Source organism: Myotis brandtii, unplaced genomic scaffold, assembly GCF_000412655.1.
Source record: "Myotis brandtii unplaced genomic scaffold, ASM41265v1 scaffold186, whole genome shotgun sequence".
NCBI classification, from domain to species: domain Eukaryota; kingdom Metazoa; phylum Chordata; class Mammalia; order Chiroptera; family Vespertilionidae; genus Myotis; species Myotis brandtii.
Window position 1 is genome coordinate 5,268,122 of NW_005356905.1, and position 22,500 is coordinate 5,290,621.

A 22,500-nucleotide genomic window follows, 5' to 3' on the forward strand; every position below is an offset into this window, starting at 1 on the left:
CACTGTAACTCCTATAACATTGTCTGTGAGCCCCAGGATTTTAATAGTCTCAAATGCTAAAGCAGTTCCTTCTTGGTATGATGAGTGTGTGCAGCTGAGATATCTAATATTCTGCAAAATATATATATATATAATATTCTATACTAAATAGAAGGTCTTTGGATGCATAATGAAATAACAATGCAATTATGAAATAGGAAGAGAAGCAATCATCTATCCTTCCATTCCCACCAGTTCTCCATGTCCAAGTAGCATATATAAATATGCCCATTAGTAACTCTTTAATTTTTTGTAAACATGCCAAACATTTATTATCAAAGATTACAACTAATATATGACCTTTCTACTCCAGCCCTAATGTTAAAGAACAACTTAGTTTGGGATAAAAAATAACATATAAAGAAACTCAATACCTACAAGAAACATTGCCATTAATTATTCAAAATGTAACCTTGTCCATAGATTATTTTTTTCATCCTCACTTTAAATCCATGACAACTATTGCTATGACTGATATATAAAAACATATTCAGGTAAGTTGAGATTATTTTTCTATAGCATGTTTCTTAAACCAGACATAATACTTTAAAAAGTCTGAAAATATCTATGCTTCAATTCATCATCATTAAATTACTGATTACATTTAAATATTTTAAAATGTAAGCTAACATTTTATTTATAATTTAACAATTTAATTTCATAATTTATTTCATTTCTTTCTATTGAAATCTGGATGTCAATGTAAAAAATCCATAATAAAGGCATAACCCAGACTTAAATGAGGTATATATTTAACTGTGCCCAAGGAGAATGCTTACATTGGAAACAGAAAATTTGTAAAAAATGTAGATGCCATTTTCTATGGTATCTGAAATAGAAAAAAATAAGTTATTAGATCACATTGTAATGTTAACATTTCTGCTCTATTTTTACAATTATACAACAGAAGAATTTTGGCCCTGGATGGTATGTTCAGTGGTTAGAGCATCAGCCCATGACCCAGAAGGTCACAGGTTTGATTCCCAGTCAAGGTCATGTATCTGGGTTGCAGGTTCAATCCCAATCAGACTGTGTGCAGGAGGCAACCAATCCATGTTTCTCTTTCTCTCCCTCCCTCTGTCCTACTCTCTAAAAGTCAATGGGTGAGGATTAACAAAAGAAACAAAAAAGAACTTTGAAAAAAATACTATTTATTAATAAAGCAAATTTTCCACTTAAATTAAGGCTTTTTATTTACCTCTATATAGAGTAATCCCAGTAGTATAGTTTCCAGTAAATAAAGGTAGTGAGTGCACATTTGTTTAGTTCAATTTTTGAAAGACTGCTAAAATGTTTATGGAAATTCAGAGAAAACAAAACTTATAATAAAAATTAAAAATTTTTATCAACACTTTTCTTTAACAGAGAAACAAAATTATGAGCAAACTTTTTTCAAAGAAGCAGAGTAAAAATATAAAGGGGATCCTAGGATTTATACAATTCTCTCAATAACATTAATTTACTTATAATTTGAATTCTAGGGAATAAAATTAGAATCAGAACCTGAATTTAAGGTCATTTTGTTGTTTGTATGTTTACTTACAAGTTAATTATTTATAAAACTGTGATTTTATCTCTTGAAAGCACATAATTATATAGATATCATCTTTAGTTGACTGATTCAATCATACCTTCATATTTTCATTCATCTTCTATGTAAAGGTAGATTACCAATATCAAGTTTTACAAGTAGAAAAGATAAATATATTTGGGATATTTATATCATTAAAGAAACAAAAATAATCTTAAAATCAAGTTCCATGTGCTAACAGCAGAGGTATTTTCTCAACAACATTTTTTATTGACATTTACAAATAATTTAGTTTGCTGGAGTCCACTTTTATGCCATTTCTATGTAGTAAATGCTTGGCACCTATTTTCATTGTCCAGCTCACTCTAGTGTTCTTAGGCTCTAAGGTATTTGAGAAAAATTAAGAAGGCTAGTGTGCTGGAGTAGAATGATACATAGAGGGCTGCAGGGGATAATGAGAGAGAGAGAGAGAGAGAGAGAGAGAGAGAGAGAGAGAGAGAGAGAAGACGTGTGCACACAAAAGTGCAGGTAATAGCGAGTGCTTTAAGCCTTGTTAAATACTGTTGATCCTAACTGAGTGAAACAGAAAAGCATTATATGGTCTTGAGCAGAGATGGGATGATTTGAATCATCTTTTGAAAGAATGCCTCTACCTGCTGGATTGTAAATAGAATGTAAAAGGGTTGATTTAACAAAATCTATCTATCCTATATAATAATACGATATAATAAAAGGGTAATATGCAAATTGACCCTAACAGCAGAACAACCAGAATGACTGCTGGACCAGTCACTATGAGGCGCACTGACCACCTCTTGGTCTCTTTCCCCGGCTGGCAGGCTCCGATCACCTGATGGCCACTCGCAGCAGGGTCAGGGCCAGAGTTCAGGCGAGAACAGCCAACCTCTTGGCCTCTTCCCCCGGCCGTCAGGCACCAATCACTCGATGACGAATGGGGAAGCAGGGGTGGGTGGCAGTGGAAAGCAGGGCTGGCTGTGGGCAGCTGGGGAAGATGGCCCTGATCGCAGGCCAGGCCTAGGGACCATACCCACCCATGAATTTCGTGTGCTGGGCCTCTAGTATATATATATATATGCCTAAATGACCATTACATCCGAACAACAGAATGAACAGTTGACCAGTCACTATGGTGCGCACTGACCATGGGGCAGACGCTCAATGCAGGAGCTGCCCTCTGGTGGTCAGTGCAATCCCACAGCCAACCTCCCATGGCAGGCCAACATTTCGTGGTCTCCCCCCCACCCTTGCTGGCCAGCCCTGATTGACCCCTCCCCCTTCCCCCATTGGACCTATCTGGGCTGGCTGGCCAACCTACTGCTATCTCCCCCTCCCCCAGGACTGTGCGAGACGGCCCTGATTGGCCCTGATCGCCGGCCAGGACAAGGGACCCCACCTGTGCATGAATTCGTGCACCAGACCTCTAGTAGACCTATAAAACACTTAAATAACTAATGTAATAATAAAGTAAATGTTAATGATGACAGAGCTGGCCTGATGAGGGAACCCAGGTAAGGTAGACCCAAGCAAAATTCCCAGGTTGAAAAGAGGAATCAATTCTAGGGTTTTCAGCATTTTGTAGAGATGAAATTATCATCAACTGACAAGGGGAAGACTGCATGTAGAGCAGATATATTGTAGTATTAGCTACTGTGGTAATCCCACAGATGAAACTTGATAAAACAGGATTTTTTCATAGATTCCATATTTTCAAATTCTAAGAGAGCACACCAAGAAGACTACTTCTTGGAGTTAATTTAGAAATATTTGGATGTTTAAAGGCACAGGAGAGTCTTTACTACACAGAGAAGTAGTGCCCTATAAAATAGGAACTAAACTATTTTGTATACACATATATTAAAAACATACTTCAGAGCCCTCTACTAAGAGAAATGGGATACAAATACTTCACAAACTTATGAAGGTAACTGTAATAGACAAATTATAGCCAAACAGATATATTTACTATTGACATAATTAGATATTTGAAAGAATTGGTTCTTTATTCTCTTGGTTTATTGAATTCTCAAGTTTGGACTCATGAAATAAAATTAAAGACACAATAAGTGAAATAAATTGTTAACCATTTATATAGTAACATTCTTATAAAATAATCTGGCACCTTTAAATATATTTCTCTTTGTTTTTACAGTAATAAATTTTTATTTTTAATCACTAGAATCATGTAAGATAGTTGAAAATTTGATGTGATTTGTACATGTGGATTTAACTAGTTTAATTAAGAAGAATAATCTAATAAACTCTCTACACTTGTCAAAGACATTTATACTGATCCAATCGACCAAACTAAATATTGCAATTAAAATATAATTTAAATAACAATGTTAAATTTCATAAAGTAACATAGACCTTAAAATAGATTAAAAACAGGAGTTAAAAATTAAAACATGTGACAGTTTTGAAGTGAATGCAATTTTACATTAATAAAGTCAAAATTGTCCGTCATCAGAATGAACATTTAAAAGTATATCTTCTTGACTGGCCAGCGTGGTTCAGTGGTTGAGCATTGACCTATGAACTAGGAGGTCATGGCTCAATTCCTGGTCAGGACACATTCCTGAGTTATGGCTGGATCCCTAGTGGGGAGCATGAATGTGGCAGTCTATCAATGATTCTCTCTCATCATTGATATTTCTATTTCTCTTTCTCATTCCCTTCCTCTCTGAAATCAGTAATAAAAAAAGAAGCATATCCCCTTTGGGACTTACCTTTAGTTTCTCCATCATCCCAGAAAAAGTCTCCTTTTGCTGTGTTATCTTCATCTAATGCAACTATAAGTCCTAGAGGGTTCTTTCGGCTGTTAAGTAAGTTTGTAAGCATACATGATTAAAAATAAATTATAATATTAAAAGTTCCTCTAAATATGTCCATTTCAAACTAATGGATTTGTATGAATTCCACATTCAGATGAGAAGATGTTAATAAAATTCATGTCTATGCTCATTAATAATTTTTAATGATGAAATAATTTGTAAGATTATAAAATAAATTAAAGGAATGAATATAATAAATACAGAATTTCTTTGAAGCTAAGACACCAGCACTTCAGAAACAGTATATTTCAATTAGAATAAAATATATCTTATGAATGCTCAATACATCACATATTTGTCACATTTCAGTTAATCCCAAATTGCAATGTATCAAGGCCACATCTTATATACAAAGTAATGAAAAGCCTAACATTTGTAAGCACTTAATGAGATCTCTAATAATCTTAGAAAGGAAGCTAATTCTAGTATAAGTAATGAGGCATGTGATCACTAAAATTTTTTTGTTACATATCATTTTAGGTTTTTAACCTAAAATAATACCCCTGAAGCTATATGGTATAGGCAACTGCTCTATACAGACTATCTTCCTTCCAGCATGCATTCACCAAAATGTATGTTTCTCTTGTATAATACAGCTTTAGAGCATAATCCATTGTTCTGAGAACAGTTACAGTATTAAAGTAAACCATTCTAGAATGCCAAAATAATGAAATTACTATTACATTCACTCACTCATTAATTTGTTCCTTTAACAAATGTTTAGAGAAAATAGAAAGCCAGTTTATTAGGGGCCAGATACTATTATTTGTCTGGGCACTAAAGTAGTCAAACGTCAAGTCTTTGCCTTCATGGAATTGTAGACTAGAAGATTAAACACACTACATACACAAAGACATAAGTAATATAATTCCAGATAGTCTTAATGTTATGAAAAAATACCTCAGGGTAAGGAATAGTGAGTGACTATGTGTTGGGGGTTGCAGAATATGAGGAAATATGTGAATTCAATATGATGCCTTCTGTGTCCTCATACCCTGAATGAATGCTGCAAGATGGAGCACCTGAATTTTCAAGTTTCTTATTTTTTCCTAAATATTTCTGGGTTTTACTCTTACTGAACAATTTAGTTTCTATTTTGTTCTTTATCTAAACAGAACTATCCACCTTATTTATCAACTTAAAAGTAAAACACTATAGCAGAATAAAAAGTATTGTGACATTTAGGTATTAGAAACCCAAATATTTAAAAACTGATACTTTATCAAGTATAGAATTTACTTTAACATTTCATATTTTATATGAATCATTAATTAACTTTACTTTGTAGAATTGATTATACATATTCTATAAAGAATGTCAATGCATTTTTAGCACAGAAAATAAAATTCCAATATATTTATGTCTATTTTTAAAATTAATAAATTTGTATCAATATACACAATTTAATTCTTCTTTTTATAACCATGATGGTTGGTTAGAATTTCCTCCATATGTCAAACTTCTTCTGATGAATAACTAAAGATTAATCTTAGATTCTTAAAAATTATGAAATATTAAAATAAATTATATTTTAGATTGTAGTTTATAATTCTTCATGTTACCTTGCAGTTGTAGTCACAGCAGGTTGCTGAATGGGGATAATATAACCTCCTCTAATATGTAATCCTATTTTGTCTCCTGGAAGATACATATTAATACGCTGTTTCCTCCATGGTCTTTTTACACCCTAATATTTGGAAGTAAAGAAGATTTTTTGTTAGTAGTATAGACTTTACACCCCATTTTACAAGCATCAAAATTTACATGTAGAGATAATTTTTAGTATGAGTGATTAATGTCATCCAAGTAAATATTGTTTGCTAACTTTTAAAGAAAACACTTTTTGTTTCAGTTTACTGAGCAAAGTAGGGGGGAAATTGGTTCATTTTCTCAACAACAAAAAAAAGACACAAAAAAACAAAAACAAAAAACAGAAAAAATCTATTTCTCTGCTACAGTAATTAACAATAATCTTAAGTATCTCTATTTTATTCTTTGTTTTAAAGTTAACTATGTTTCTAAAAATGATTTTTTAAAATCAGTGTTTCTATAAAAATAAAGGACTTAACAAATATAAATGATATGCAAAATAACGCCTTTTAAAAGAAACACTCTTCAAAATGTCTTGTTTAATTAAATAAATAGAATGTGTGTATGAATGCTGCTGTTACCTTTTTAGAGTTGAAATAAAAATCTTTCCCAAATGTTTAAATGTAGCATATAAAAACAAATATTTAAGATTAGGTCAATACTCATTCTTCTGGCAATGAGATAAATATACAAAATAGAAACTGTATTAAAATGTCATCACTCTTCTAAAATTACTCCAGACCTTATATTTTCACAATTAGAAAATAATATAACTCTTTATATAAAATATATAACTTCATATTAATCATGTGCAATATATACTTGTTCACCTACAATGAAATGCACAAATTTTACACATTATTTAAATTTGAAATTATTCATTTTCTATAACAATAACAGAAATACTGCAAATAGATAAGGTACATGTTTGGACTTAAGTTTCCATGTAAAGATGTTCCACAATATAATACTTGTGAGTCTATTATGATATTAAGGTTACTTACAGTTTCATAATCATACCAAGTAGCATCAGGGATGTATGCACTCACTGTCTCTGCTCCCTACAATAAAGCAAGATAAATTTTATATGTGCATATAGCATAATAATATGTATGTAGTTTGTAAGTTTACTTACAACTTAGTAAAATTTAAATATCTATGTCTACTTAAATGAGAGTTCATTATCATTAGTACTAGAATCCTGATGCACGAAATTCGTGCAAGGGCTCAACCCTCACAACCATGGCGGCTGCCTCAGCCCTCGCAGCCTGAAGGACGTCTGGAAGGTCGTTTGGCTGTCTGGTCTAATTAGCATATTACAGTTTTATTATTATAAATAAGATCTGATTTTGAGTCTATAAATAAAGCTTTCTTTTTCAGAAGTAAAGTATGCAATTTTCTTCTTCCCAGTTATACATTCTAGTTAATATTTTTATAATTTTTCAAAATGTCTTCCACATTTTAGAATTTAATTTGATATTTATTAGGTTGAAACACTCTATTGAGTATTACTTATTATGAAGATGTTTTGTAGTTTAGTGTAGATTTGGTTATAAAATATCCCTTTAAGCAATAAATTTATTATTTTCAAAACCTACCTGTTTCAAGACTGGGGTAATAAGTAATGAGGGGCCCCATAGGAACTGAGTGTCCTCAATCCAGCTATTTGTATCCTGATAAAACCTAAGAACAATGACAATGTTTACAACATAATGATAAAACATGAGTTTATCCAAATTTCTTATTTGGTTTACAGTTTTTCCATGGGAAAGATTATTAGCTTAATTTTACTTGCTTCATATGTCATTTTGAATCTATATGTTTTTACATGCTGATGCTGGAGAGAGAAGAAAGGAAGGGAGAGAGGAAAGAAAGGTGGTGGAAGAAATTAGTGTATCTGGAATTTAAAAAAAAATCTATCATATGTTATAAGATTTTTTATCTGTAATAACTATTCTGTTTAATTCATTTTCTCCTATAAGTTCATAAAGTATCAGAAATCTTTATATTCTACATTTTTCCCTTTAATTTTTTTTATTATTAACTTCCATTTTTACTAGGATTTGAAATGATCTTTAGTCATTTCTTGAGGAAAGGTTTTGCCTTGGTGAAGATATACAAAGATAAGTACAATTCATTGTTGTTGCTGTTTCCCTATCCTCCCCCCCCCCACTATATTACATTTTTTCTATATTTAGGTGATTTTCACAATATATAAATGATATGTTTTCAATAATTCTATATTTAATCTTGCTTACTGAAATAATTTCCCTAGTACATTCTCTATACTTTCTCTACATTTTCTAAATTATATTCAAGACTCACATTTCTCCATTAATCTTGTCCAAAACACCATTCTACTATCATTCTACAGTTCATCAAATCATTTATATGAATGTAAAAATAAGGAGTAGAAATCTTCTTGACATCCCGATCTATCTCCATTAATTTATTAATATATGAGCAAGTATAATTTTAAAGATAAAAGTTCTTGAACATTGTACTCACTCATGAAGAAATGGCCTTGCTACTGTTTCTCCAAACGTATGGGCTTTATAAAAAAGAGTATAAAGAAAAGGTAATAAAGTGTAACGAATATTCAAATAGTGCCTTGATGAATTAACCAAAAGAGAATTTTGTCCAAAAAATGCTGGGTCTTGATGCTATGGGATAAAAAGAGAAACTGAAATAAGAAAGCTAAAATGTGAATAAAAATTAATATAGAAGCATTTAATCTATTTTTGAAAAGAAAATTGTATACATTTTAGCTTGTTCATAAAAAGATGAAATTACTCCTATTTCATCATCAAAGTATATGAACATTTCTAGTTTTTATTTGGATATTTTTTAATTAAACTTTATTTTAAAGTAGATTTTTCTCATTTAAATACACAAAAAGAAGATAAAAATACACTTTAAGAAGGAATTTTTCCACTGATATTATTTGTGGTAGATTGACTTATTGGATCACATTTTCATGCTTTGTTGTATCCACACCTTTGCTATGTAACATTGTGGCCCATAACACTAAAGGGGGAGTACACACTTCCCCACTGCTTGGCTTCATTCTCAGCTATGTGACACACTCTGGGCCATGTGCCGCATTCAAGTGAGGGTTTAAAATGTGCTTCCTGAGGACTTGCTGCCTGGAGCCTGACCATCGCCTTCGAATACTAAGCCTAGGTAGTCTGATGTCCCGGGGATTCAAGAAACAGAACTACCTGGCCATTTGCAGACTTGCAACCTGGAGGAGAGCCTCTCCGCAAAGCCTAAGCTAGGTCAGCTGTTGCTCAGCCAAGTACAAGGATGTGCTCAAACCTGCTTACATCTCCTGCTTTATGGGTAACAGAGTTAACTAAGAGTACCAGCTACTGCCTCCCTGGATTCGGCATCATGTTTCTTACTCCGAAACCAAATTTTCCTTTGGCTGCTCCCAGCTCATCAATTAGAATGGTGAGAATACTATTCAAGCCCAATTCTGAGAGATACATGAGTCTTCTAATGCTCACCTCTCCCTTGAGGATGTGACATGGGACTGACTGAAATGCTTTCAAATTAGGAACCCTATAACCCAACATGACTCTCCCTATGAACCCCCCTGTCTCAGCTTCATCACACCATGTTCAGGTCTAATTGTGATCTGAAGGCTCTCTCCACTTTCCCCTGCTCCCTTCCCTTTATCCTACACTAGTATCTCCCAAGAAACACAAATTTCTTGAAAGCACGATTTCGATAGACTAGAAAGTGACTTCTCCCCAATGTATACCTTTTACTTCTGTTCTATTATGCCTCCTTCCAGGTTAAATTCTGAATTGTTGTACACCTTCTCAAACAGAATTAAGGCCCTATATGTAATCAGTATGTGAACTGCAAATACGTTTTTAACCACCACACATTTAAGTGACTCAGTGGTCTACCCTAGTTTCCCCATTCCCTCTGAAAAATATGTCCATGGGAGCCCACAGCATGAAATCTCAGAGTTGGTAGAATAGCTCAGCATGTCCTGTACTTATGCTCCCACTAGCTCAGATCCATGTTTTTAAAAGCATTAGTTTTATTTATCCCAATATGTCATTCCAGTTTTGTTTATTATAGAAAGACTCTGGACTCAAACTGCTTTGCAAGTGACTTTAATTTTCTGTTGTTGTTGTTTCTTTAATGAAACAAAAACTGGAAATCCTTAATAGTATACTAGAGGCCCAGTGCACGAAATTTGTGCAAGGGTAGGCCTTCCTTCCCCTGGCTGCTGATACCGGCTTCCCTCTGTCACCCAGGACCTGGGCTTCCCTTGCAGCCCTGACTTTGTCCAGAAGATCGCCTGGAAGGGCGTCCGGAAGGATGTCTGGTCTAATTAGCATATTATGCTTTTATTACTATAGATTATACATTTTATGAAAGAAAAATTACATGGAACTTGTTAGAATCCAAGAACCCAGACTGAAAAATATTTGGCTTTAATTTAAACATTTGTGATTTAAAACACTCATATATGCTTTAGGTTTAAATAAAATATATCGCCTGGAAGGGCGTCCAGAAGGATGTCTGGTCTAATTAGCATATTATGCTATTATTACTATAGATTATACATTTTATGAAAGAAAAATTACATGGAACTTGTTAGAATCCAAGAACCCAGACTGAAAAATATTTGGCTTTAATTTAAACATTTGTGATTTAAAACACTCATATATGCTTTAGGTTTAAATAAAATATTTATATAGTGACTACATTATGTTTCATAATTTCTTTATTTGACCATTTTTATATAAAAATACGTACAGGCCTTGAGAAGAGGACTTCTAACTCTTGGTCATGAATTATGCTACAAGCTTTCATACCATATTTTGTATAGCTATCAATTTAAGGACTTCGCTAACAGTAGGATTATGTTTTATTTCAAAACAGGGAAAGCAAGAGGAATTTACCTCATATCCATCAGCATTATGGTTTCTGGAAAATGGATAGAATGCCCCAAGTTGCATCCATCTTCTGCAGAGCTCTTCTGTGGTATCCACCACAAATCCACAGATATCTGCTCCGACCTAGACAACAAACATATCTATCACTTGTCATGTAAAAATTCTCAAATATGCCAGAATAACACACTTTTGGCCTCAATGGATTAATTTGCATGACTTATAATCATTTCGTTCCACTGTCTTCATATATTCTCCTTTAACCAAGCTTCTATATTTGGCATTTTTTGTTACACACTTGCATCTAATTGCATTATTCTTTTTCTTCATTGTCTCTTTTTACTTCTATATTTAATTTAAATTTTATTTACTTCATTGTCTCTTTATACATTCACTTTTAACATTTACTCCTGGTTAATATTTATTAATTGGTTACTAAAATAAATAACTAATCTCAAAATACATTCTACCATTCGTTATGTTTTCTTTGCTTTTGAACAAAACTTTCCATAGATGGGTCTTTTTTATTCAAATGTTCAGTTCTCTTTGTATTTTGACTTGTTATTTTTTTTTCTCTCTAGAGACTTTACATTTATGACACTAACATTTTTTCTTACTTTTATTACCTATGTCTTTCTTTAGGCTTATTCTGTTTTTATTCTTTCATTTTCTTAATTTATGCACTTTACTCAATATTCAGCCTTTTCCAAAAAAATTATCTTTATTGTTGAAAGTATTACAGTTGTTCCCTTTTTTTTCCTATTGACTCCCTTCACCCCACATCCCCCCTCCCAGGCCTTCACCACACTATTATCTGTGTCCATGGGCTATGCATATATACATACAAGTTCCCTGGTTACTCTCTCCCCTCCCACCCTCAATCCCAGCCTTCCCTCTGAGATTCATCAGTCTGTTCCATGCAGCTATGTCTCTTGATCTATTTTGATCATCAGTTTATTTTGTTCATTACGTTCCATATAAGAGTGAGATCATGTGATACTCATCTAACTGGCATATTTTGCTTAGCATAATACTCTCCAGGTCCATCCATGCTGTCTCAAAGGGTAAGATATCTTTCCTTTTTATAGCTGCATAGTATTCCATGGTGTGAATGTACCAAAGCTTTTTTATCCACTCATCTACTGATCAGCACTTGGGCTGTTTCCAGATCTTAGCTATTGTAAATTGTGCTGCTATGAACATAGGGGTGATTATATTCTTTCTGATTGGTGTTTTTGATTTATTAGGATATATTCCTAGAAGTGGAATCACTGGGTCAAATGGGAGTTCCATTTTTAGTTTTTTGAGGAAACTCCATACTGTTTTCCACAGTGGCTGCACCAGTCAGTGTTCCCAACAGCAGTGTATTAGGGTTCACTTTTCTCCACATTCTCGCCAGCACTTGTTGTTTGTTGATGTGTTTTTGATAGCCATTCTGACAGGTGTGAGATGATACCTCTTTGTTGTTTTGATTTGCATCTCTCAGGTGATTAGTGACTCTGAGCATGTTTTTATGTTTCTTGGACTTCTGTATGTCTACTTTGGAGAAGTATCTATTATTCAGCCTTTTTTGTTTTGAGTCTAAGCATTTAATACCAGGGGTCCTCAAACTTTTTAAACAGGGGGCCAGTTCACTGTCCCTCAGACCATTGGAGGGCCGGACTATAGCTTAAAAAAAACTATGAACAAATTCCTATGCACACTGCACATATCTTATTTTGAAGTAAAAAAAAACAAAACGGGAACAAATACAATATTTGTGTTCACATGTGGCCCGCGGGCCGTAGTTTGAGGACCCCTGATTTAATACTATATGTTTTTACTCTAAATGTCAACTTAGCTAATGTCTCACCATTATGATATAAATACAATTATTAACATTCAATTTTTGTGTCTCTATCCATTTTTCTTCCTTTTATTTTTGACTCATAAATAATTTGATAATGTGGTTTTTAATTTCCAAAATCAAGATTCTGTGTGTGTTTGTGTTTTTTTTATTATTATTTGATAGGTTCTTTGTTTTTATTTTGTTCAGTGCATATAAAAGAAAAAAATAAATGAATCCTATAGTATCCTAATGTATTTATTTTGTTGTGTAGTGGACCTCATAGTGTTTAAATGAACATTATATACTTTTTTGCTTAATATAAAGAGACTTACAAAATGTCTTATGTTTAAAATTTCTTAGTATAAATTTTCTCTGCTTTAAACTCTTTTAAAAATCTCTGTCCTCATCTTTTTAAAATAGAGAGAAAAGCTTTACTTTTTAACCTGAACTAACAAGTATTTTAATATATTTAGCCTTCTGACATTTACTTTTATTTGGATTTTTCTCTACTATCTTATCTGGTGCTTTACAATTAACATATAAACCTTTATATGCTTTAGGTTGATATTTGTTTCATGAATTTATTTTGATTTGATTGAATTTTGTTTATTCCACGTTCCTGAATGTTATAGACATTACCTATATTCCTATTTTTTTATAAATTCCCTAAATCTAGAGATTTAATTTTCTGTAACATACTTTTAATCATTGTAGTGAAAATCATTAAGATAATAATATTACAAAATAATATTACAAAATTACTTTGATGAATAGCATTGCGTGAAACTGCTTACCATTGGCATTCCAAACAAACCGAACTCCAGCATGCCTGTGATGGACCATTCCATTTGCTCCCATGAAGCGGTGTTGTCTCCTAACCAATGTGCAGCGTGGACTCCAGTTCCAGCAAAAGTGGACCGCGTCAGAATAAAGCTTCTCTTGTTAGGAAAAACTTTTTGCACAGCTCTACAAATAAAATCCAATTATTAAATAAGGTTTTTGCCCTGGCTGGTTTGGCTCAGTGGATAGAGAGTTGTCTGAGGACTGGAGGGTCCCAGGTTCTATTCCCTTCAAAGGACATGCCTGGGGTTGCAGGCACGATCTTCAGTAAGAGGCGTGGAGGAGGAGGCAACCCATCAATGATTCTCTCTCACCATGAATGTTTCTATCTCTCTCTGTCCCTCCCTCTCTAAAATCAATAAAATATATTTTAAATACATAAGTAAATAAGATTTTAAAAAATAATACTAATATTTGAAGTTCTGAGGTCTCAATTTCAAATATATGTATTACATACAGTTCCTAGAGCCACACCAGAATATTTGCAACTATTTTATCAATGTTTATTCCAATTTATATTTAGTTATTAATACTATTTAAATGCACTCTGTTCAAACACAGACAACAATATTCTAGAAATGATTCCGATTTGAATCACTTCCTTTATCAAATTAAATAAAAACATGTGCTTTTTTATTCACTCAACATTTGTTTTTGAAATATATAGTTTAAAATCATTGAAAATTTTTAATATAAAATGTATAAATCTGAACTTTAACTCGATACATATTTTTGTGTTACAATGATTTTAATTAATGTTTGCATTTTCAAATAACAGCAAACAATGTTGGGATAAAATGTACGTATTTGAGAAGTATTTTATTTTGTTTGTTTCTAGAAGTTCACCATTCACAACTACTAGAATTATTCATCTCATCTCTATTGGTACCTGGATATTAATGGCAACTTTTTATTTCTATAAATGGGAAATAATCAGGAAAAGATACAAAAGTTTAATTCAGTATATAAAATTATCCAGACTATCTTAGTAAAATTGTAATAGAATTCTCAGGTGCTTTTTCTATATTATTACCTTTAAAATACTGAACTATAATGTTTTTTCTTTCTACAATTTACTCATTTATGTAATGTAATATGTAATGTTTTACTGGGTTTAAAAGGTAAAGAAACAAACACTGAGAAGACATTGTATAAAAAATTTCATATCATGGTATGATTTAGGACCATATAAACATGAGTTTGAATTAAAACCAAATTGTAGTTATTTAATTACATAAAAATTAAAAATTGCCCTGGCCTGTGTTTTCAGCGGTTAGAGTGTTGGCCTAGAGACCAAAGAGTAGTGGGTTTGACTCCTGGTCAAGGGCACATAGCTACCTGGGTCGCAGGCTTGATCCTCAGCCTCAGTCAGGGTGCCTATGGGAGGCAACCAATTGATGTTTCTTTTTCACATATATGTGTTTTTTTATATATATATTTGAGAGAGAAGTGAAGGGAGAGGGATAGGGAAACATAAACATCGATGAGAGAGAAATACCGATCAGCTGTCTCCTACTCCTCCCCTACTGGGAATTGAGCACACAACCAAGGTATGTGCCCTGGCTGGGAATCAAAGCAGTGACCTCTTGGTTCATAGGTCGACACTGAATGGGAAAAATATCCTCAGGTGAGGATCAAAAAAAAAAAAACTTTGTTGAGACTAGGATCTAGGTTTTATTGACTATTGCATTATAGGTCTTTATACAATGCTTGAAAAATAGTAGGCAATAAAGAAGATGTCCCCTTCCTTTGTTTTGTATCATTTTTTGTTTTTTATACATAGGTAACACTCTACATTAGAAAATTCATTTTTAGGAGATACTGCATAGAAAATTACATTTTAATTGAAAACCTGGTTTTGAAAAATAGTTAAAGACTTGTTCTAGAAGAGCCATCCTTCCAGGCCAATTGTGAAGTTTATGCTTAGAACACAATTATATTCAGAGAAGCAAACTCAATCAAAATTTTGAAGGGTACTTTAACTCTAAAATCAAAGAGAATCACAGTTAAATACATACACCATATTATTCTTGATAACTAAGTTCCAAATTCATGAATAATACTAAAAGAACTGATGCTCTTAATATATTAATTTCTCTATCATGAAAATATTATTTTTCTTACATGTGTGCTATTTTCCAACTCTATTAGTAAAGTATCAAGTATATTCTAGACAATAAATAGGAAAGAAGTTTCTGAATGGAATTGCACTTACTTCTCTGTAGCTATAGCCATGCTGTATCCATAGAGGTTGTGAACATCATACTGTTTTCCCCAGGTCTGCACAGCATCCATGCAAATTGTTTTGGAATACATGAGTTTGTCAAGAATATCTAGGAGAAAATACATAAGGAACATTTTCTACAAAGTCTTTGCTATTTTAAATTCTAAATAAGATATTTTTTCTCTTAAGATATATTTTAATCTTTATAATTCTTAAATGATATGTAATGCCATATTCATTAAAAAAAAACAATAAAAATGAGAATTTAATTTCCAACTAGGTCTCCACATTCCGCTCCTGTTGATTAAACATTAAATTTGCACTTTCACTAACACTCTGCTTCCTAACTACAATAGTAAATAAATTCAAGGAAAAAATAACCTTTAATGTGTATGTATAGAAATATATACATTTAAATTGTATATCAAATATCTATAGATACACTTGAAAGCTTTATAGTATAATTGTTAACTTAAATATGATCTAATTCTATACCTGTAGACTTGTCACATGATTACAAACCATTCAAATTTTTGTTTTTTTATTGTACTTTAATTTGCTGGCATATATGATGTTACAATAATTATTGTCATCTTTCTTCAGTCCTTGTAGCAATTTATTCCATTAAGAGCACATTTTTTTCTTTGGTTATTTATTTTACCCACATTAAATGATAAAAAAAGTTTTTAGAATATGTGAGATGTAACTATTCTCATCAAGCACATTCTGATAACTGCACAGACTTATAGTAAAGTGCTCATGAAAAAAACCAGTCACTTCAATTATGATTTCAAACAAATTTTGTTTCTTTTTATTAATTACTTAATCACCAGCAACATGATATAGCATGTTGATTTAAAAATAAATCAACATGCTATATCAAAATTTAAAATCATTCTCTTTTATTTAAGCATACATATTTTGGCCAAAAGTAAAACAAAAACAAAAATATCGATTTCAGGGTCTCAAAATTTTACCAAATTTTGCGATTTAGGAATATATATGCTAGAATTTACCAGTCGACAGTTAATGCTAAGTAGATAACCAAATGAAATTTACCAGGAGTAAAAGGTGGATAATTCCATTTGTTGTCATTGCATCCTTTTGTTGAACCTTGAACAAAGCTGGAAACTTCATTCATGTCCTAAATGGATATAAATTGAAGGACAGCAGACTTGAAGTAATAATAAATCATATAAACCTAAGTTATTTGCATTTTTTTAAACCTAAGGCAAACACATTGTTTTGCTTTTAGGAGATAAATATAAGCTTCCAAGCTAAAGACAAATTTGCTTATCTATACTCACTACTTGATTCTACCTTGGGTCTGAACAAGTCATTATACTGAGAAAAATAATATCATTTGCTTTTGTGTGAATGTAGATAACAAATAGCAGAGGTATCTTTGATTGAGGAATTGTATATGAGCAAAATGTAGTTCATTTACCTAGTGTTAATTTTACATATAAAGTATTAATTACAAGTACTAAGCAACTGCCTTTTCTAAATAATTGTATCACTCTTTTCACTGTGAGTCTATCACTACACATTTTTAGCACATTTATTTATTCAACATAGCTTGTTCATTTCAGCTGGCATATATCTAGTTTTTAGGATGTGCATTGCTAGCAACCAGGCAGGACATGCTTTGGCCAGAACTTCTATTCTCCCATGAGAGAATAAAAGCGAACAATAGCAAATAGCATTTTAGTATCCTAATAAAAAGGGTTAGGACCTTACTGAGTCCCTGGAAGGGTGTCTGGGAACCCTGGGGCTAGGAGACCACATTATGAGAACCAGTGGCCTAAGCATATCTTGGAGACAAGGTTGTGAGGTACCGTGTTTACTGATTCTTTTGCCATGGAAACCTAGTCCCTAAACTTATCTTGCTACTTATTAGGGTTTTTGTTTTGTTTTGTTTTTGTTTGTTTGTTTTTACCATAACCAGTTAAGTAAAGTCTTTAGACTAAAAAAGATAAGAGAGCCCTATCCAGTTTTGATCAGTGGTTAGAGCGTTGGCCTGTGGACTGAAGGTCCCTGGTCGGATTGCAGGCTCAATCCCCAGCCCTGGTCAGGGCACATACGGGAGGCAACCAATTGATGTGTCTCTCTCACATCTGTGCCTCTGTCTCTGTCTCTCCCTCTCCCTTCTACTCCCTAAAAATCAATGGAAGAATATCCTGGGGTGTGGATTAACAAAACAAACAAAAACATAAGAGATTTTAATCATACACCACACTACACATGCTCAAGAAATACAAGCCAGAGAAAGATAAGTATCGCATGATCTCACTCATTTGTAGAATATAAATAACAACATAAACTGATGAACAAAAACAGATCCAGAGAGACAGAGAAGCATCGATCAGACCATCAAATCTCAGAGAGAAGGTAGGGGTGAGTTGGAGTAAGGGGGAGAGATCAAGTAAGGGGGAGATCAACCAAAGGACTTGTAAGCATGCCTATAAGCCTAACCAATGGACACAGATACCAGGGGGGTGAGGGCATGAGTGGGGGTAGGTGGGGGGCGATGGAGGGAAAAGGACACATATGTAATACCTTAATCCATAAAAATTAAATAAATAAACAAATAAATAAATAAAAAGAAACACATATTTCTTTTTCCTTCTCTGTTAATTGCATTGAAGTACTTCTATCCAGGTTGAGGCAACGTAGGCTTATAGTTGTGAGTATGCAAAACACAGAGTATTTTATTATATTATTATTTATTAATTATTGAATTATTTTCCATATGAACAACTGTAAACCTATTTTTGCCCCACCTTGTACATATTTGAGCCTTATTCCCCACATCTCGTCTCTACTCTTAAAAAGGCATCTCGCTTAATCAAGTGTCTAATTTTGCTTTCCTCAGAAGTATGTTCGCTTTGTTACTCTTCCCTTGTCCCATCCATATCATACCCACATGTAATTAGTGTGAAAAATTAAGGGTACTGAAAAGAATACATGTATCATTGTGAATAAGATTTTTAAAAGTAAATGTTTTCTTTTTTCCAAATATTTTTCTTAACAACAAAGAAGGAAAGTTATGTAGTTATTCTAAAATATATATTGGAGTTATTTTATTAAATTACTTGAACTATTATGTTCAATTTTTTTCTATGACAATTTAGCTCACATACTTTTTCAAAGTGATTTCAATATTTAAACTTATAGTTTAAAAAATTAGCATGGTATCTAAATTATATATCTAGAAAACTACAAAACTATTTTTAAAATTGACTTAAAGTCAGTTAAATGACATTTATTTTTACTGTATATTCATTCTATCAGAAAAAAATAATGCAAAGAAAATTAAGAAATTAAAAAAAAAACTTAATAGGATTTGGCATTCATTCCAATAAGAACTTCCCACTCTTTATACATAGTATAATTAATTCAGTGATATTTAGTGAGGTTTGAAATCATTTTAATTATTATGTTATGTTGTTATATTTTAAGCATTAGTCAAAATGCTTCTATGTTAGCCTCAGAACGACTCTGCCTTTCTCAGATGCTCTTCCTCCTCCCATTCCCTGTTTCTTTGGAGTTGTATCAGGTATTTCAGTCTTGAAAGGTTGTAGGAAATGGAGTATTCTCTCTTTCCACAGTACAGCCATCTTCTCTCTCACTATTCTTAAAGTACCATTTATATTCTAACTCCATTCTAGAAAACTCAAATTGTTTCCTAAGCAAGCGAGAAAAGGGAATGAAGGAACTTTCAATTTAAATTAAATAATATAATTGAAAACAAAACTCAAGAGCAGATGCATTTTTTTTTTATTTCTACCAGCAGCTAGGTATTATCATCATGATCTCACAGGTTTTTTGTCTAATAACTAAAGCCTCTCCATCTCATTCTATTACTATCATCGAAATCCTGATGATTATGCTTATCCTGTTACTCAATTTCATGTTGTCAGCGGAAAACATAGTTTTCCTATCTTTATATGACCCACAAAATACCTGATATATTCATGGTGCAAGATAAAGACTTGTTATCTAACAAATTGTTTGAATTATAAATAAATGATTATCTAAAATAGTGACTGAATGAGTATTAAAGACTTTAAGGAAATAGAAATATTGTGGACCTAAACAGTCAAAGAAAAGATAGCTATCCCCAGGAATCGCATTATCTCTCCTTCCAAAATTCTGGACTATTGCAATATCTTTGAACAAAATCTCTGATGTTTTTTCTCTGTTCAGATTTATTATACTTTTTTTCTGAAATAAAGATTTTTAGGCTCACCAAATAGTTTCATTCCCAAATGCAGCTATAATTTCCATAACCAAAAATACTAAATCGTTTACTATCATACAGTATTATTCCATAAAACATACCTAGAAGCAGGCTATCAATATCTACAGATAGAAAACTTCATCCAAGGAAGCTTTTAAAGATTTGTGTTTTATGTAATAAATATTACATTAAAATCAGATATCTAGGATTTTTTTGCTGTTGTTGTTTATATTGAGGTAAAACACTTAATGTATAGCCAATTTTGACTTGTTCTATACTATAACTTACTAAAAAATGTTTTTAAAGGGCAAGGGCTTATTTAGGTTTATATTACTGCAATTGCTGACTACTGTAGACAATACATTTTTTGGATTTGTACTAATATCGGATTATTGTCAAATCTTGTTAACTGCTTTTTCAACAATAACTTATTAGTCATAAATATACAACACCTCAGTAATAGAAATGAAATGTATTCTATAAAGTGTATTACTAAAGATTAACAAAATCTCTATTTTCAGCTTTTAGTTTTTATTCTTGTCTAACTCGTGAGCACAACAGGTATAATACTTATACATTCTAAAAAATATTATAAGACCTTTTAATTTTATGTTCATATAGTATAAAATGTATCTTGTCAACTTGATAATTATATGATAGAAGAAGAATTATATTATTTGTACCAAATCACTGGCTTAATATAGCTACTTACAATCCAAAGTCCATCATATTTCACTTCTTGATGGAAAATGCTGCATTCATTTGCCCACCACTCTATGCAGCTTGGATTAGTGAAATCAGGGTATACGGATAATCCTGGCCATACCTAGAAGAATAGACCATTTACATATATACATACATTTTTAAAATAAATAAATGAGAATTCAAAATAATTGAGCACAAGAATTATTAGTCATAATGTTGTAACCCATGCCCAATCTATATTTACAATACTCTCAGGCCTACTTTAAAACGCATTCAACAGAAAGTAAATTAAAAAAAGAAAGAGTGAGAACATGAAGCATTGATGAAGAGAAAAATAGAAGAAAATGGGATGGATGAGGTTATTTTGTCTGCAGCTTAATTTAATTCTTAGCATCCTAGTAGGTTAGGTTAAAAAATAAAAATCATATAATATATTCATTGTCTGATAAAATAAAGTATATTATTAAGTCCAAAAGCAACTGCTTCCAAAAAATTCAAGGGAAAAACTATATATATATACATATATATATAAAATTTCAATTTAACAAATGCATATATGACACTTATGTGCTGGGCAATGATTTAAGCATTTTTATTACTATTAACTCATTTATTCTTCCCTAGAACTTTGGGGGACCAGTACTATTTTTATCATCATTTTACAGATGAAGTAGGTTCTATAATTAGACCCATTTTATAGACAAGAGAAGTGGTGAACAGATAAGTTAAATAAGTTGTTCATGTTCATATCACTAATAAGTGGCAGAGAACTTCAAACCCAGGCACTCTCATGTCAAAGTCCATGGTATTAAACTCTACACTTACTATATTGCTTTTTATGATTGATGTTTCTTTGAATTATTATACTTATTACTTAAAATAATGATGTTGAGCTAGATGAATTAAATTTCAAATAAATTGGGATGGATAATATTGTTTTATATGTAAACTATGCATATGGGTTATGTGATCTGTGCATATCCAACAGAACAGGTCTTAACAAAATGTATTATGTGACTTATAAGTAGGAAATTCACCTCCCTCAAATTCGTTTTTTCACTTATAAATTCTGAAATTTAATCATGGCTTCCTCATTATTTTATTGTGAAGATTAAATGTAAACCATAAAACTTAGTACACAATATATAAGTACTCAACTTATATATGCCTTCTTTTATAGGGAGGAAGTTCAAATTTGCTTTCTGGTGGAGTGCAGAATTAATGGAAGAAGACTTGTAACAGAAATTTTCACTTTGATAAGTGAGATAAAAAGTGATAGTTAAGATACTCTTTGGTATTTTAAATAATGCGATAATAAATATGCTTTTTTATAATTTCACAATTGATCTTGTTTTATTCCTTTGGTTAAATTATGGAAGTGGAATTACCAAGTCAATATACTTAGATATTATTGGTTTTGATATGTCTTATGAAGTTGTCTCCAAAAGAATATTTATCCTTGTTAAAATTTTGCACTTTGAAGCTAGGCAGTTTCCTGACTCTGCTCTTAATTGCTCTGTGATATTAGAAACGTTACTTCACTTCTCTCAAATTCATGTTTTCACCTATAAATTAAGAATTCTAATCATAACCATCTCATTTTACTGTGAGGGTTAAATATAAACTATAAAACTTATTACACAGCCTGTAAGTACTCAATTTATATATGCATTTTACATAGTTATCAGAATTTTGTAATATACATTATCATATTTTTATCTTTAGTTTTAAT

The 22,500-nt window shown here is 31.9% G+C and overlaps 1 protein-coding gene across 1 annotated transcript in view; it reads right to left on the reverse strand.

Moving 5' to 3' along the window:
* Window positions 1-22,500, reverse strand: part of SI (sucrase-isomaltase (alpha-glucosidase)) — a 121,514-nt gene that overhangs the window by 44,706 nt on the left and 54,308 nt on the right. Inside the window, exons 13-24 of the mRNA XM_005864148.1 lie at window positions 20,776-20,889; window positions 16,880-16,964; window positions 15,812-15,929; window positions 13,551-13,722; window positions 10,938-11,054; window positions 8,521-8,675; window positions 7,611-7,695; window positions 7,017-7,073; window positions 5,985-6,109; window positions 4,318-4,406; window positions 819-868; window positions 4-111 (exon numbers count right to left, since the gene is read on the reverse strand). Coding sequence (XP_005864210.1) covers window positions 4-111; window positions 819-868; window positions 4,318-4,406; window positions 5,985-6,109; window positions 7,017-7,073; window positions 7,611-7,695; window positions 8,521-8,675; window positions 10,938-11,054; window positions 13,551-13,722; window positions 15,812-15,929; window positions 16,880-16,964; window positions 20,776-20,889 — 1,275 coding nt within the window. The remainder of the gene's footprint in view (window positions 1-3; window positions 112-818; window positions 869-4,317; window positions 4,407-5,984; window positions 6,110-7,016; window positions 7,074-7,610; window positions 7,696-8,520; window positions 8,676-10,937; window positions 11,055-13,550; window positions 13,723-15,811; window positions 15,930-16,879; window positions 16,965-20,775; window positions 20,890-22,500) is intronic.